The sequence below is a fragment of the Dendropsophus ebraccatus genome, chromosome 12, assembly GCF_027789765.1.
Source record: "Dendropsophus ebraccatus isolate aDenEbr1 chromosome 12, aDenEbr1.pat, whole genome shotgun sequence".
Taxonomy (NCBI): Eukaryota; Metazoa; Chordata; class Amphibia; order Anura; family Hylidae; genus Dendropsophus; species Dendropsophus ebraccatus.
The window spans coordinates 9158602-9177335 of record NC_091465.1 but is presented as its reverse complement, the minus strand read 5'-3'; the positions used below and the strand labels follow the sequence as shown (position 1 = coordinate 9177335).

The 18734-nt window shown below is 45.7% G+C and overlaps 1 protein-coding gene across 1 annotated transcript in view; it reads right to left on the bottom strand.

The window, feature by feature from the left end:
* Positions 1 to 18355, bottom strand: part of MMEL1 (membrane metalloendopeptidase like 1) — a 95515-nt gene extending 77160 nt beyond the window's left edge. Inside the window, exons 1-2 of the mRNA XM_069947277.1 lie at positions 17901 to 18355; positions 17449 to 17612 (exon numbers count right to left, since the gene is read on the bottom strand). Coding sequence (XP_069803378.1) covers positions 17449 to 17612; positions 17901 to 17950 — 214 coding nt within the window. The 5' untranslated portion in view covers positions 17951 to 18355. The remainder of the gene's footprint in view (positions 1 to 17448; positions 17613 to 17900) is intronic.
* Between the last annotated feature and the right edge of the window lie 379 nt (positions 18356 to 18734).

Genomic DNA, 18734 nt, shown 5'->3' with positions numbered 1-18734 from the left:
CCTTCCGTAAACCTGCGACTTTTCCGTGCCGCTCCACATCTCCTCTCCGCTTAGAACTTGTTGGAGTCCGACACTTACTGAATTCCTCTGTAGCGCACGATTTCCTAAAGTTATTAACCTCCAATAAACCAAAACAAACACTAGACACGGAGCGCGCTCTCTAGCCGACCTCCCCAGCGGCGGCGGCTCACATGCTGGTGTCTTTGCTCCAGGACCACACACTCGCCGTCTCCGCAGGGTCCAGGACCCCCTACATGTGGTGGAGGCCCCTTGTATTTCCCACAATCTGTTTCTACCGCGCTCGGAGGAAATATGACAGCTCCATAACTGATTCCCCGCCATAAATAATACCGTCCTGGATGATAGAGAATTGCCAGGAATCTTGTTTTCACAGATGTAGATGTAAGGGTGGGATTGAGGCATGACCACAACATGGAGGATGCAGATGCTGGATGGATGAGAAGGTTTAACGGCAATTATTACAGCTCTGGCCGGTCGCTTTTACGGACTACTCTCCCCTTACACCATTCTTGCCCCTGTTTCGCCTGTATCAGCAGGTTAGATGACTCTAAGGCTAGGTTCACACTGCAATCCGTTTTTTTCATCCATTTTTTGGAAAAAAAAAAAAAAAAAACGGATGAAAAACGGATAGCAAAAACGGATGCATTTGTGTGCATCCGTTTTGATTTGTTTTTCCATTGACTTCCATTATAAAAAAAGGATCAAAACGGAACCCTTTTTTTTTGACGGACACAAAAACGTTGCTGACACTATTTTTTTTTGTCCGTTAAAAAAACGGATCAGTTAAACGTATGCTAAAAACGCAGTGTGAACTCAGCCTAACCTGCTTGTATGTCCCTATTGCACAGGTCCCGTTCCTCTTCTGTTAGTCGTGTAATCCTACGTCCAGCAAGACCGTTAGGAGCACTGGGGTACCATTAGGAGCACTGCCCGCCCCAGAGCGCTGATCCGTCCTGCTCCTGGATGGCCCCTGGATCAATGCTATGGGGGTGGTCAGTACTCCTAATGGTGTCCCAGTGCTCCTAACGGTCTTACTGGCCGAGGATTACACGACTAACAGAATGGGACTGAGGAGGAAGGTAGGAGACATACTATAACAACACGTACCTTCCTCCTCAGCGTCTCCTGTGCAATAAGGACATATCAGCAGGTTAGATTCCTGTAACCTGCTCATAGTTCCCCTTTAATTTTATTCTTTTCCCTGAACCAGGAAGATTAGTATGAACTCGACATCCCTCAAGCCTGTGTGATACGTAGTAGTCCAGAGCATAAACATATGAATGTGGGATGAAACAAAACTGGGGGAACCAAGACCCCTGCTTGTAGGGAAGCCGGCGCTTATCTGTGCCATTTCCATCGTGTGCAAGGGCCCTTACTGTGCAAGCACTTTTATAAAAGAGGGGGTATTTGTTGTACAGGGGGTGGATGGTATTGTCCAGGTCTTCTCCTTCTTCTTCTATCTCCAGGCAGAAATCTGGATTAGATCACCTGATCACCGTTAGGCCCGCCGGCTCAGATGCAGACTGGGATATGAGTGAGCATCTAATGGTGCTTTTACACGGAGCGATAATTCGCCCGATCGCACGATTAACGTTTCCGAATGAACGATGTGTTTTTCATAACGATCAGCGTTTAGACGGAACGATATATCGTACAGAATAATCGTTTTGCCATCGTTCAAGCCTATCTCACACATAGCTTAAATTGGTGAAAGACTGTGAAAGACGACCAACGACGATTTGAGAACATGTTGAAAGATCAAAATGAACGATTTCTCGCTCGTCGCTTGATCGTTCGCTGTGTTTACACGGAACGATTATCGCTGAAATGCCATCGTTATCGTGCAAATTAGAACGATAATCGTTCCATGTAAAACCACCATGAGGTAGCGAACGGGCCGAATGGTGCTGGGGGGGGGAGGTTGAGGAACGCGACCGGGGCACATAACGAGTTAATTAGTATAAGACTAGATATTACGGAAATGGCGGGACTTGCACAGTGGGGTCCAGTCTCCCAGGTCTTGCTTAGGGCTTGTTTAGCTATGGCTCACGTCTTATGGTTTTAAGTCATTTATTAAATAATTGATGCTGCCATCTGCTGTTTATTTATTACATGTACCGCAGACGATTTATATCTAATTGTTGTCAGTCTGTTATTTATGCCTGGGGGGCTGCAATTCTGTGTTGCATTACTGCTATTGAATTGAATTACTAAGCCGTTAAAGGGGTTGTTCACCCAAAAAAAAAAGAAATTCTTTGAAATTAACTGGTGCCAAAAAGTGTCAGAGACTTGTAATTTACTTTTATTACAAAATCTCCGGTCTTCCAGTACTTATCAGCTGCTGTATGTCCTGCAGGAAGTGGTTTATTCTCTCCAGTCTGACACAGTGCTCTCTGCTGCCACCTCTGTCTATGTCAGGAACTGTCCAGAGCAGGAGAGGTTTTCTATGGGGATTTGCTGCTGTTCTGGACAGTTCCTGACATGGACAGAGGTGGCAGCAGAGAGCACTGTGTCACACTGGAAAGAATACACCACTTCCTGCAGGACATACAGCAGCTGATAAGCACTGGAAGATTTGAGATTTTTTAATAGAAGTATATTACAAATCTAGATAGCTTCTCGACACCAGTTGATTTAAAGGAAAAAGATTTTCACAGGAGTACCCCTTTATTGAAACCTTTTCCAGGTTGCTATCTGGTTTTCTTTAGACTGAGTGGAATGTAATGGGCGTCCACGTCGGCCGTGGATCTATATATAACGGAGCGGAGTGTAATAACTTGCAGGTATTCCATGGGATTTATGGATTTCTACTGCGTCACTAAATTCACTTTGGATTCTTCCCCGTTTTGATGTCTTCCTCTGTGGACTGATAACTGCGCTCACATTTCTCATCACCTCCTTATTTACACTCATCACATCAGTCGGTCTGGATGTAAATAGATTTTTACCAGGTAAAAAAAAAATACATCGTCATCTGCGGGGAAGATGTGCGGATCGGTGGGTTATATTTGTACATTTTATCAGGTCTGCAAAAAATTATTCCACATTGTTACTTTTTAAAAGGGATTTGACCGGGATTGATAAAACAAGCTTAATTTTTTGTACGCAAACAGCGCCACCCCGGTATGCAGGCAGTGTGTGGTATTGCAGCACAGGTTCTCTGTAATACACCCCTTTAAATTATTGGGTTTTTCAATTTCTAGGTCGCACTGAAGAGCTGGGAGGTCTTCAACTTGGCATTGTGTTAAGCTGAACACACACTTATGATATCTCTCCTGATCCCTTACACATGAGTGTTATACAGGCATTTTTTTTTATTTTTTAATTTCAAGAAATTAACAGGGGTTGTGATCGCACGTAGTTTTGCAATATACAAAATGTTTTCTATGTTTAAAGCAACATTATAAATGTGTCTCCCTTCCTGTCACACTGCAGTCTATGCTCCCTCCATGCAGAAGTCCCCGTCCTTTGCACATTCACAGACACGGCTTGGTATTGATTGACAGCCATTCCTGAGTGTACACGGAGCAGGACAAGTCTTCACTGAACATGTGTACAGCTGCTGCACATCAACATTCAGTAGAAGAGAATTCTGCGGGTGCTCGCATTGTATGGTCAGCTCTCCTGTTACGTACCATCACAACCTAAGTTAATTGGTCTCATGTGATATAGAACCTGCATGATGAACAGGCCTCTTTCCTTGTGTGAGCGCACTTCCTGTGTTTGGTCTGTTTTTTTGAACAGAGAAAAGACCAAATATTGGCAGAGAGGGAGCACGGAGCTCAATGTAACAGGAAGGGAGACCCCTAGTGGCCTGATGTCTAATGTTGATTTAAACATAACAACTAGAGAGTATACTGCCTGCAATCACAACTAGAGATGAGCAAAGCGAATCTGCTGAATTTCGATTCGCAGCAAATCAGGCATTTAATTTGCCTCATTGCGATTCGCGAATTAGCCTGATTTGCTTCATATATTCGCTAAACATGGCAGCTGCAATAGCGACTGCACATGTTAGCTTATACTTACGCAGTTGCGAATATTACGCAGTTGCATACATCACAAGATAAACGTTCACATGTTTGAAAATGTATATGTTGAAAAATTTGGAAATCCGCTGCCAATGTATCCTCAGTGTGCACAGGCACCATTAAGGTCAATGGGGGACATGTATCATGTGGCGTATCTTTTTTGTTCGGCGGAAAGAGCTGATTTGCGAAAATTTTATCCGCAAATCGGCCATTTTGCGAATAAAATATTCGCAAATCGGCTCTTTCCGGCGGGTACACCAGGGGGGCGGGGAGGGGGTGTGGAGGGGGCGGAACGGGGGGCGCGGATAGTCCGTGCGATTCAGCATTTTTTTCACTTAAAGATACGCCGAAAACCTACTCCAGCCCTCAGCTGGCATAGGTTTTCGGCTGTGCGCACCAGAGCGCACAGGATTTATGTAGAGGCAGTCCGTAAAGGCATGCGTAAAAAACGTCGCACTTAATAAATGTCCCCCAATGACTCAAATATAAACGGCTAGTGATGTTAGGTATATGAGTTTTGGTTTTGGCTGAAAATACGTGGTTTGTAGCACTTTTAAGTCCTAACTAAATTGGAAAATGACGCAAATTTAATCAAGGGGCCGGTGCTGATCTGAGTGCGAAATATGATGTAAACGTCTGTTGTGTCGTCCCAACATTAGAGTCGCTCCATGTAACGTTCATTAAACATCATAAGGCCATGTTCACACTTCATATAACACAGAACGGCCAGTGTCAGTTTTCTGCGGTTGCTATTCAATGAATAGCGGACGCAGAAAACCTTGTCAGTGCACACAATGGAGCGTGCGACTCCGACCGCACGCTTCATTGTGTGCAGCGGAGAATTGGAATTCAGCAGCGGTAAAGATCATCTGGCCGGTACTGCAGTACAGCCGGGATGATCTTTTTTGACACCAGCCTGTCAGCTCGGGCAGGCCGCTCTGGAGCTGCAGCGCGCCGGACCCGGTGAGAAGAAGACCGCAAGAGGAGCCCTGCACTGCAGCATGGATAGGTAATCTATTGCAAGGACATCGGTAACAATGTCCATGCAGCCCTTTGTTAAACAATTATCAGGCCGTGTAATAGGCCCAGTAAACGAGCGACGATCATGCAGATCGGCGCTCGTTTACAGTTATTATCAGGCCCCCATAGGCCCGTGTAATAGTACCCTAACGCTCAAAAAGTCATTTTTGTGTCGTTGATCCCATCTTTTGAGCTGACCATAAAGTCATTGATAATCGTTTGCTAATCTTTAGGTGTATGTACAGGTCGGTCGTTCTTTTGCTGGGATAAGGAGTAAATGTTTGTAGTAATGATACTAATTACGAGCGTAAATAACGACTATCGTTGTGTGTGTTATGCTGAAAAATTTTAGGTCGTTCTCAAAAGCGATTGTTTTTCGTTAATAGGTGAAAATGAAAAACTCGATCAGTCTAATAGGATCCTTTGGGTTCGTTTACACAGACAGATTTATCACAGATTTTTGAAGCGGGATAGATCCCAGTCTTTCCTTTAGGGAAGGTCTGGCTAGTTCACTGACGTCGAGACATGTGATGGTGTCTCTGCAGTGTTCTTTTGCATATTCGATTTCCCAGGGGGCAATGTTCTAGAATACACTGACGTTGAGACACGTGATGGTGTCTCTGCGGTGTTTTGGTTGATCTCCCTGAGGTCAACCAGCGTCCTTTTGCATGCACTTACTAGTCATTGCTCCCACTAGCCAGAAACCTACTCCACACTGATGAGGGGCAAAAACCCCGAAACAGCTGTCTGTGGATGGATACCTTGCTGAGGTGGTTTCCTTGACTGGAGAACACTTTGGCTTGGTTGTTCCTTCCCGGAGGGAAGGTCTGGCTAGTTCACTGACGTCGAGACATGTGATGGTGTCTCTGCAGTGTTCTTTTGCATAGTCTTTCCTTTATGACCTGTTCCCTGTTTATAGTCTATTCCTGGCTTTGGCTTCAAAGATCTGTCAGATAAATCTCTCTGTGTAAACGCACCATTAGGCTCCTGGGCCCAGGTGCAACCCCTATAGCTCTGTGTATGGGCTGCAGCTATATAGTGTGCAGAGGCAGCAGTTGTCCTGAGGACCTGGTTCCTGAGGGGCCCCAAAGGAATCTCTGTTAGTTATTAATATACCGGTGATGAATGCCCTTGGGGCCCTTTGCTGGTTTGGCATTGGGGGCCATATGGAGACACATATAATGCTATATAGTCCAATATTACATAGGTGTTACGTGTTTAGCTGTACAGCAGTGTTCCCTAGGCTGTGGCCCTCCAACTGCTGTAAAACTACAACTCCCATCATGCCCTGACAGCGTTTGGATGTCAGGGGTTGGAGAACGCTGCCGTACAGGCTCCATACACATAGCAGAAGCCTCCCTTCCTCTGCAGCCGTCACCATCTTGCTCCATCCATATTCAGAATAAATCTGCAATTAAATAGTTCATTAACCTCCCGCTGAGACGAAAGTTTCCCTTTCTGGAGATCACCTACAGAATAACAATGGGGAATCCTTATCTCTGCGCCATCCAGCGACCTTTACTCTCCAAACACATTCACTCTCTGGAGGGTTTGATGCCTTTCATCAGCTAAAAGACCCTCCAGGGGCTGTATCGTAAAAGTGCTGCGTGTGCAACTTTCGCATGTCTGTGTGTATTCCTATAGAGCGCAATTACCGTGCTGCAAAAACCAGGGTGCAAACGTGACACATTACTGGCATTTTAGACACTTGACAAACTGGACACAGGGCGTGGCCTATCGAGAAAAGGCGTGGTCTGTTCAGAACTGGGCGTGGTTTGAGTGTGATGTTTTTCGCATAAATTAAGCCAATTACTAAACATAGACTAGACAAGAATGCACCAAATTTTCAAGCGGACTGAGCCACATTGTTACATCTAGCGCATTTTAGACTGTCTAGTGTAGGGGAAATATACCTTTTTTTTTATTTAGCTTTTACCTTTTCCCCTATGCTAATATCAAAAATGCAGAATCTGTTTTATTGAATCTGGTGCATTGTTCACATGACTTTCTTTTCTTGTAGCTGATAAAACTTTCAATGTTGCCCATAGCAACCAATCACAGCTAAGCTTTCATTTTACCAAAGCAGTGTGAGAAATGAAAGCTGAGCTGTGATTGGTTGCTATGGGCAGACAGCATCAGAAATTTCCCCCAGTTCATATTTTAGCCCATAGCAACCAATCACAGGGCTGCTTTCATTTTCAATAGCAGAATACAAAATGAAAGCTGCAATGTGAGTGGTTCCTGGGGAGGTTTCCCAGGTATATCTGCAATGGACCCCAAAAGCGTGATGTGAACGGGGCATAATCTGCCCGATGTGTGGCCCATAGAGGCTTCCAAAACACAAGGCTGGATTCCCTGTTTAAAGCTTAATGTATGTTTGGACCTGAGGAAGGTGCAAGGGATAACGCCGAAACACGTAAAAACTAATTCCAAAAAGAGCATCTAGATATGGTGGACTGATTCCCATTATTGCCAGTAGCTCCTTGCATCGGTCATTTTTGGGGGACATTGGTGCAGCCGCCTGATCGCTGTGTCAGACTAAGGAGTATGGGACTCCCCTCACCATGCTCACCGTGACCCTGACCACGTGAGGACTACAACCCTCAGCATTCTCAATAGAACCTCCTGTAACTCTTACACTCCCCCTGGGCAGCTGCATCGGTAACAATAGCTGCCTCTCTCTCCCCCATTGTATTACTTAGTGCGGGAGCGGTGGACACACATAGATCTGCATAGGAGCTGTATACACAAGACGGTAAGAAGACTAGCTCTTCTATAGAATGTGGAATCGCTGTATGACACTGGTGTTGTGTTACTCATCTGTGTATATTCTATGGCCCATATTCTGTCTCTGTGTCTATTATAGGGTCCATATAGTTCTTCTGTGTGTATTATACGGTCCATACTATACTTTTGTGTGTATTATACGGTCCAAAGAGCCGCGCCTTTACACCTCTGTGCGCAGCAGCGCCCCCTCCTGCGAGAGTAGTGCAGACCTGGCAGAAACTGCAGCCTTTCCTTGACTATGGCTTAAAGAAGTACTTTGCTTTTTATTTTTATTTTAAATCAACTGGTATCAGAAAGTGAGATTTATATTTTCCTTCTATTAAAAAAAAAAAAAATCTAAAATTTTCCAGGACTTATCAGCTGCTGTATGTCCTGCAGGAAGTGGTGTATTCTTTCCACTCTGGAAAGCAGGAGAGGTTTTCTATTGGAATTTGCTGCTGTTCTGGACAGTTCCTGACATGGACAGAGGTGGCAGCAGAGAGCTGGAGAGTCAGACTGGAAAGAATACACCACTTCCTGCAGGACATACAGCAGCTAAGTAGTACTGGAAGACAACATTTTTTTTAATAGAAGTAAACTACAAATCTCTGGCATTTGCTGGGATCAGTTGATTTCAAAGAAAACATTTTTTCGTGACCAACCCCTTTAACTGCAATACCAGACCCAGCCAATGGACCAGGGAGGCGCTATTCCTGTCCAACGCTCAGACCCTTTAAGCCGCTTCCCGGGTTATACTTAGCATCAGTGTTACCGCCCTGTGATATAACTATCTGATGATATATTTATAAGCGCAGACATAAATAATTAAGTCGTGTTACAGGCCGGGAGGGACGACTTCTCCTACCAAGTGATTCATTTTTCATGGCTTTTTTTTTTAAGTTTATTTTACATGTAGGAAGTTTAGTTTTTTTTTCCTGAAAATGAATTAAAATCATTTTCCAAACATTCTGACCTTGGGGTGTTAATAATTCACTAAAAGACGCTCAGTAATACAAACAGCGGCTGGCGGCCTTTATATATTATGCACAGGGTTTGGATACTGGCGGTGAGTGCCGAGCTGGAGCCGAACCAGCGCTTTCTACAACTCACAGCAATGATAGAGATGTGGTGCAGCCGCGGGTTACAGGGGCATGCTGCCCGAACCATGTTACATCAGGACAGGTTCCCGTATTACAGCCATCTGACAGCCACACATTACTCATTACACAGGGAGATGTGCAGCTGACAGACACACATGACTTATTACACAGGGAGATGTGCAGCTGACAGGCACACATTACTTATTACACAGGGAGATGTGCAGCTGACAGCCACACATGACTTATTACACAGGGAGATGTGCAGCTGACAGACACACATGACTTATTACACAGGGAGATGTTCAGCTGACAGGCACATATTGCTTATTACACAGGGAGATGTGCAGCTGACAGCCACACATTACTTATTACACAGGGGGATGTGCAGCTGACAGCCACACATTGCCTATTACACAGGGAGATGTGCAGCTGACAGCCACACATTGCCTATTACACAGGGAGATGTGCAGCTGACAGCAACACATTACTTATTACACAGGGAGATGTGCAGCTGACAGCCACACATTGTCTATTACACAGGGGGATGTGCAGCTGACAGCCACACATTGCCTATTACACAGGGAGATGTGCAGCTGACAGCCACACATTGCCTATTACACAGGGAGATGTGCAGCTGACAGCAACACATTACTTATTACACAGGGAGATGTGCAGCTGACAGCAACACATTACTTATTACACAGGGAGATGTGCAGCTGACAGCCACACATTGTCTATTACACAGGGGGATGTGCAGCTGACAGCCACACATTACTCATTACACAGGGAGATGTGCAGCTGACAGATGCCCATTACTTATTACACAGGGAGATGTGCAGCTGACAGGCACATATTGCTTATTACACAGGGAGATGTGCAGCTGACAGCAACACATTACTTATTACACAGGGAGATGTGCAGCTGACAGCCACACATTGTCTATTACACAGGGGGATGTGCAGCTGACAGCAACACAATGTTTATTACACAGGGAGATGTGCAGCTGAAAGCCACACATTACTCATTACACAGGGAGATGTGCAGCTGACAGTCACACATTGTCTATTACACAGGGAGATGTGCAGCTGACAGCAACACAATGCTTATTACACAGGGAGATGTGCAGCTGACAGCAACACATTACTTATTACACAGGGAGATGTGCAGCTGACAGCCACACATTGTCTATTACACAGGGAGATGTGAAGCCGACAGCCACACATTGCCTATTACATGGAAAGATGTGCAGCTGACAGTCACACATTGTCTATTACACAGGGGGATGTGCAGCTGACAGCAACACAATGCTTATTACACAGGGAGATGTGCAGCTGACAGCAACACATTACTTATTACACAGGGAGATGTGCAGCTGACAGCCACACATTGTCTATTACACAGGGAGATGTGCAGCTGACAGCCACTCATTACTTATTACACAGGGAGATGTGAAGCTGACAGTCACACATTACTTATTACACAGGGAGATGTGAAGCTGACAGCCACACATTGTCTATTACATGGAAAGATGTGCAGCTGACAGTCGATAATTCGTTGACCCATTTAGCTGATAATTCAATATTTTCTTGTTTGTCAGCTAATTGTTTGTCTGTGATGACAGGTTCTGTTTTGGGGGTTTTGCATATAATAAATTTATACATTAATATACATGTATATTGCTGGGCAGATGTATATCTTTACTGCTGTCTTTTTAGTTCTGCTCTGCCTGTGTGTCGGTCTCCACTGCTTAAAGGGAACCGGTCACATCAATAATGCAGCCCGTTCTGCAGGCAGCATGTGATAGGGCAGGAGGAGCTGAGCGGATTCAGGGCTCCAGACTAAAAAATTTACCTAGGAGCCATTGGCTCCTAACCTGAAAAATTTAGGCGCCAAATAGAATATTTGGTCGCCAACATTTTAAACCATGTAAAATTAATGTTATGTTACATGGGACTTACTGTGTGCAGAGGCCACGGCAGCCTCCTCCTCCTCCTCCTTTAGATTCTCTCTTTTCTTAGTTTGAAAATGTTCAACATGGAAACTTGCAACCTGACAACCATATCCAGTCTGACAACCATATACAGTCTGACTCAGTACTTCAGCTTCACTTGGCTAGCCTTTTAATGAGGCTTACTCTTCTGAACTTGAACTTAAAGGGAACCTGTTGACCCCCGTGCCAGGGTGACAGGCTCCCAACCCCCCGTTAGAGCCCCCTATACTCACCTCATTGCGCCGGATCCCGCTTCTGAAGATGGTCGGGTCACGGAGATCTCAGCCGCTGCAGCCCGGCGTGCGCTGAGAGATGAGTCCAACGCTCAGAGAATGACAGGAGAGTCCAGCGCTCCGTCATTCTCTATGAGTGTTGGACTCATCTCTCAGTGTGCGCGCCGGGCTGCAGCGGCTGAGATCTCCGTGACCCGACCATCTTCAGAAGCGGGACCCGGCGCGATGAGGTGAGTATAGGGGGCTCTAACGGGGGGTTGGGAGCCTGTCACCCCGGCACCGGGGGTGACAGGTTCCCTTTAAAAGCTTGCAACAGTCTATACATACTGAGCTAGACTTATGACTGCAGCCATAGTGACCCCCCACAAGATGTGTATATAGATAGATATATCTCTCACCTAGTGACTAATGCAAGTGACCCCCTACAATACAGACACCTGAGGGGCCCTGATAATAATAATTGTGCATATATCTATCTCCCAGTGTCTGCAGCCAGTTTGCCCTACACTTATAGATGGCCCCCTCCCCTTATAGATGGCCCCCTCCCCTTATAGATGACCCCCTCTCCCCCCCCCATTATAGATGCCCCCTCTTCTCCCCCCCTTATAGATGACCCCCTCTACCCCCATTATAGATGCCCCCTCCTCCCCCCCATTATAGATGCCCCCTCTTCTCCCCCCTTTATAGATACCCCCTCCCCTTATAGATAGCCCCCTCTCCCCCCCTTGAACATGGCCCCTCTTCTCCCCCCATTATAGATGCCCCCCTTCTCTTCCCCCCATTATAGATGCCCCCCCTTCTCTTCCCCCCCATTATAGATGCCCCCCCCCCTTTCCTCTATGCTAAGCAATATTTAAAAAAAAACAAACACACAAACTCACCTGACAACCCGCTCCCCCGGCGATCCTCTTCTTCTTCGGACGCTGTCCCCGGCTGATGCGCGGCTGCCGGGGGTGTCCCGTCCTATCCCCGGCAGCGCGGCGCATCAGTGAGCTCCTGTACGCCGGGGCTGTGACTTCTGACACAGGAAGCGTCTCTGACGTGCGCTTCCTGTGCCGGAAGTCAGGGCCCCAGGCAGCTCACTGATGCGCCGCGCTGCCGGGGATAGGACGGGACACCCCCGGCAGCCGCGCATCAGCCGCGCATCTTAAAGAGACAGCGCGCCGCCGCCGGGGCCAGTCGCAAATGGCGCCCAGATTAATAAATCTGGGCGCCATTTGCAAAATATTAGTCGCATTGGCGACCATTTTGGTCGCCATCTGGAGCCCTGGGATTGATACATAGTTATAAGGAAAATTCCAGGATATTTTGTCTCTTTTTCTAAACAGTCAAGTGGGTGGTGCTATCAGCGTTATCAGTGTGCATTTTCTATAGCTTCATTCTCAATGTGATGGTTCCCACCAATAAATAGAACAGTATTATAGAAGTAGAATCAGTAGAATCATCAAACACAACCTACAACTCTTTTTAAAGGGATAGCTCACATCAACTGGTGCCAGAAAGTTATATAGATTTGTAATCTACTTCTATTAAAAAATCTCAAGTATTCCAGTACTTATCAGCTGCTGTATGTCCTGCAGGAAGTGGTGTATTCTCTCCAGTCTGACACAGTGCTCTCTGCTGCCACCTCCCTCCATGTCAGGAACTGTCCAGAGCAGGAGAGGTTTTCTATGGGGATTTGCTGCTGCTCTGGGCAGTTCCTGACATGAACAGAGGTGGCAGCAGAGAGCCCTGTGTCAGACTGGAGAGAATACACCACTTCCTGCAGGACATACAGCCGCTGATAAGTACTTGAAGACTGGAGATTTTTTAATAGAAGTAAATTTCTAAAACTTTCTGAAATTAGTTGATTCAAAAATAAGAAAAATGACCGGAGATCCCCTTTAAGAAGGAGAGGATGCCGATTGCCTCAAATGAAGAGGCTGATCAGAGGACACATTGGTCAATAATAGGTGAACAACCCCTTTAAGCCATAGCAGAGTTTAGCTATGAAGGCATGATGGGAGTTGTCGTTTTGCAACGGCTGTATGAAATGTATAACAAAACTACAACTCTCATCGTGCCATTATAGGTGTACTCTATCAGTGCATAACTGGAATAGTCGTTTGCGACAGACTGAAAATGATGTAAGTGGAATAAAAAGAAAATCTTACTTTAAAAAAAATCTAAAATGACCCATAACAGTATAAACCCGAATACAGATAATATTCAAGGACACGTTCAGGACATGACGGAATCTTACACATCTCACTAGTGACACCTACAGGCCAAATAGGTGTGAGCCCCATTGCTGCCACACCTGTCTATTGCATGTCTGTGTAGCCATAGGACAGTGGTCTCCAATCTGTCCATCTCTCAGCATGCCCTGACAGCCACAGCTATGCCAGAGGGCATGCTGGGAATTGTAGTTTTGCAGCAGCAGTAAAGCCACTGGGGAAAAGTGCCATCTATGCTCCAGTCCCATGTATAGCCTCTATGGGAAGCAGCAATCTATTAGCTTGTCATGGCAGGCCCATCTACCCAGTCTGAGGTAGACCCTCATTTATACAGGTTATTTGGCCAAGTGGACGGCCTGACATCACAGACTCCCTCTCTTCCATTCCTTTACTCACTGTGCCAGGCAGAGCAGTCATAGGGATGTTACATTCCCAGCTGCTGCATTTTCATGAATTACAATATAGAGATGTAGCAGAGCTGAGTGTGATGTGTGGACACTCTGGTAACTGGTAATGATCTTCCCTATGGCTCTAAGGGATCATAATACCACCATGTGCCACATGACAAACTCAGCTTAGCTAGGCAGTGATTGAAACTCCATAGGGATGTGAACGGAAATGTTGGCAGTCCTATGTAAGTTTGCTGATCCAGCAAATATCATCACATCGGCTTTGCTACATGTGACGGATTCAGCTCTGCTACATGTGAGGGATTCAGCACATGTGACGGATTCAGCTCTGCTACATCTGTATATATATAGAGCCAGGTTGTTGGCAGTGACCAGCGCTGGTGTAATATTAATAATCACTTCTATTATGACCGATCGGCCCAGCGCTCAGAAATCAATAGTGCTTCAGAGCTGCTGCTCACAGGGTGTAAAGAAATATTTCAGGGTTTATAGATTTGTATAGAAGCAATCTGTCTCCTCTCGTAAGGGGGTAATCATGCATGACAGGCCGCACTTAACCCTTTACTGCCGCTGCAAAACACCTGACTGATCGATTCCTGGCGGGTAATTGTAGCCGGTCTATGAGGATTAGAAATGGGCCCGGGGCCCGGCAAGTGATGTAAGATGTGCATATGGTATATATACAGGTGTAGCAGAGCTGAGATTGCTAGATACAGTAGAACTGAGATTACTAGGTCTACCAAGGTTGTAATAACCACATATAGCAGAACTGAGACTGGCAGATGTAGCAGAGCTGAGATTGCCAGATGTAGCAGAGCTGAGATTGCCAGATGTAGCAGAGCTGAGATTGACAGATAGAGCAGAGCTGAGATTGACAGATAGAGCAGAGCTGAGATTGACAGATAGAGCATTGTTGAAATTTCTAGGTACAGGAGAGCTGAGGTTGCAAAATGTGGCAGAGCTGAGACTACCAAATGTACTAGAGCTTAGATTGCCACATCTAGCCAGGTTGAGATTGCCAGAGGCAGTAGAGCTGAGATTGCCATATGTAGCAGAGCTGGGTTTGTGCAGCAGTTGCCAAATGTACCAGAACTGAGGCTGCAAGATTCATCAGATTTGAAATTGCCAAATGCAGTAAATCTGAAATTGGTAAATGTAGCAGAGCTGAGATTGCAAGATATAGCAGAGCCCAGACGTCCAAATCAAGTAGGGTAACATGTAGATGCTGTAGAGCTGAGATTGTGAGATATGGCAGATGTGAGTGTGTGCTGGCAGTGCTGGGGTGGCCGGGCATACGTACAATACACATCCAACTAATAACCTGCAGGTATCCTCAGTGTTGTGTCCTGCGTCTCATCCTCAGCTTCTACTGAGCATTTCCAGATGTAGCAGAGCTGAGATTACTAGATGTAGCAGAGCTGAGATTACATGATGTATTAGGGATGAGATTACATGATGTAGAAGAGCTGAGATTACTAGATGTAGTAGGGATGAGATTACTAGATGTAGCAGAGCTGAGATTACATGATGTATTAGGGATGAGATTACATGATGTAGCAGAGCTGAGATTACTAGATGTAGCAGAGCTGAGGTTACACGATGTAGCAGAGCTGAGGTTACACGATGTAGCAGAGTTGAGATTACGGAATGTAGTAGGGCTGAGATTACTAGATGTGGCAGAGTTGAGATTACGGAATGTAGTAGGGCTGAGATTACATGATGTAGCAGAGCTGAGATTACATTATGTAGCAGTGCTGAGATTACTAGATGTAGCAGAGCTGAGATTACATGATGTAGCAGAGCTGAGATTACATGATGTAGCAGAGCTGAGATTACATGATGTAGCAGTGCTGAGATTACATGATGTAGCAGAGCTGAGATTACTAGATGTAGCAGAGCTGAGATTACATGATGTAGTAGGGATAAGATTACTAGATGTAGCGGTGCTGAGATTACATGATGTAGTAGGGCTGAGATTACATGATGTAGCAGAGTTGAGAATACATGATGTAGCAGTGTTGAGATTACATGATGTAGTAGGTCTGAGATTACATGATGTAGCAGTTTTGAGATTACATGATGTAGCAGTGCTGAGATTACATGATGTAGCAGTGCTGAGATTACTAGATGTAGCAGAGCTGAGATTACTAGATGAAGCAGAGCTGAGATTACATGATGTAGTAGGGATGAGATTACTAGATGTAGCGGTGCTGAGATTACATGATGTAGTAGGGATGAGATTACATGATGTAGCAGAGCTGAGATTACTAGATGAAGCAGAGCTGAGGTTACACGATGTAGCAGAGCTGAGATTACTAGATGTAGCGGTGCTGAGATTACATGATGTAGTAGGGATGAGATTACATGATGTAGCAGAGCTGAGATTACATGATGTAGCAGAGCTGAGATTACATGATGTAGTAGGGCTGAGATTACATGATGTAGCAGTGCTGAGATTACATGATGTAGCAGAGCTGAGATTCTAGATGAAGCAGAGCTGAGATTACATGATGTAGTAGGGATGAGATTACTAGATGTAGCGGTGCTGAGATTACATGATGTAGTAGGGATGAGATTACATGATGTAGCGGTGCTGAGATTACATGATGTAGTAGGGATGAGATTACATGATGTAGCGGTGCTGAGATTACATGATGTAGTAGGGATGAGATTACTAGATGTAGCGGTGCTGAGATTACATGATGTAGTAGGGATGAGATTACATGATGTAGCAGAGCTGAGATTACTAGATGAAGCAGAGCTGAGATTACATGATGTAGTAGGGATGAGATTACTAGATGAAGCAGAGCTGAGATTACATGATGTAGTAGGGATGAGATTACTAGATGTAGCAGAGCTGAGATTACATGATGTAGTAGGGATGAGATTACACGATGTGGCAGAGTTGAGATTACGGAATGTAGTAGGGCTGAGATTGCCAGTAGAGTTCAGATTGCCATATGTACCAGAGCAGGGACTGGCAGATATAGCAGAGTTGACATAACCATATATAGAAGAGCTGAGGTTGCCATATACAGCAGAGGTGAGATTAGCAGATGTAGCAGGGCTGAGATTACCAGATGTAGCAGAGCTGAGATTGTTAGATATAGCATTTAGCAAAATTCATGGTGTCCGTATGAAGTATCTCTTGTTGTACATAGGACTACAGGTAAACCTGTTACATTTGTTTAGAATAGTCACGCTGCATTAATACTGCAGCATCATACTACTACCACTACCGTATTACCAGATCGCACACTAACTCATTTGAGCTGAGTTTGCAGATTGGCACAGGCTGTGGTAATATATAGTGTTTTCTCTATGGTTTTTGCTTAGGACTGCCAGTCACCCGACTTCATTACCTTAACTCGCAGAATTACCATGGTGCACAAATGATAAACACTTAAATGTTGATGTAGCAGAGCTGAGTGTGTCACTGCAATCAAACAGGTATAGCAAAGCAGAAACGACCAATTCACATGTATCCCTTGACCCAGGGGTATGAAACCTTGGCTCTCTGGCTGTTGCAAAACTACAACTCCCATCATGCCCGGACAACCAAAGCTAAAGCATTATGGGATTTGTAGTTTGTAGCCCAGGTTCCCTACCCCTGTGTTAACCATTGCATCACCGACCGACCATAAGAATAGATGCGTCTTACCTTTGTTGGTCGTGTACAGGACCAGGAGGGCGATCAGACCGCAGGTCATCAGGAACAGCAGCACCGAGAGGCCGATCTCCACCACGCTCCAAGACTTTTTCACAGATTTATTGGATTTTTCTACTATGTCCATTTGACTCTCGGATTTCCCCATTATTGTAACTCTTCAAAAGAAGAAGAAAAAAAAGAAAGATGTTAAAGTGACGGAGCCAATAAATAACCTGGTGCCCACAGCCTGAGAAGCTGAGAGGAGGGAGAGGAGGATGAAGAAGAAGACGAGGGAGAGGGAAACAGGAGGGGGGGGGTGCAGAGATACTAGAGGCAGGGATGCAACCATCTGACAGCAAGCAGAGAGGGAGGCAAAGCAGGGGGGAAAGGGTTAATGGTGAAGGTCTATGAGGACATGAGCGGTGGCGGTGGCGCAGACACGCTCCCTCTCATCCCATAATTACATGTATTTCTCCATCTGATTGTCCACCGTTTTGGCCGCTTCATTTTCCATTTCCCCCCCACAAATCTTCGGCGGAATGATGATGAAGAAGAAGAAATGTTCTTGGTGTTTTCTGCCTTTCTATCCTTTGGTCCAGGGAGCGAATCCTATAGGTGGAGGAGTCGCTGGCAGACTATATCCATGCAGTGAGATTGCGCTTCCTCCCCAGACCTCATTGAATCAGCAGGGGGGATCTATTGACCCTTACGATGATGAGAGCCATAGGATCTGCCTTGTGTATGGGAAATCCTTCACTTGGGGTCCATGCTGACTGCTCCAGGGCGTCTTCTGTCACAATAAGATGCGATGGTCTCTCCCCCACCGGTGCTGCTCCAGCCAAGTGTCCCCCCTGGTCACTCCCTGCTAACTCCTTAGGAAAACTTCTGTCTTCCAATGAGCGGCTCCAGGGCTTGGAGAAACTATATCATCTACAGTGGGTGGGGAGGGAGGTTTAAAAACACTGGAAAAAAAAGCCAGGAGGGAGGGCACACACAACCACAAATACTGCCTGACACAGTGTATATATATCTCCCAGCCTAGCCGTAATGGGATTAACCCTTCCACACATAGATGAGAGCTAGAGAGGTAGATACCTAGTATTCCCCCAGAGGATGACAGTATCTTAAAGGGCATTTGACCCTTGAGTGGTGTTATTGCACCTGTATTACTGCCGGACTGGAGACCTGAAGGCTTTCCATTTAGGCCGGGGAACCTTCAGCTGTCCAGGCATGATGGGAATTGTAGTTTTGCAACAGATGAACGGTCGAAGGTTGCCCCATCCCTGGTTTAGGCCATT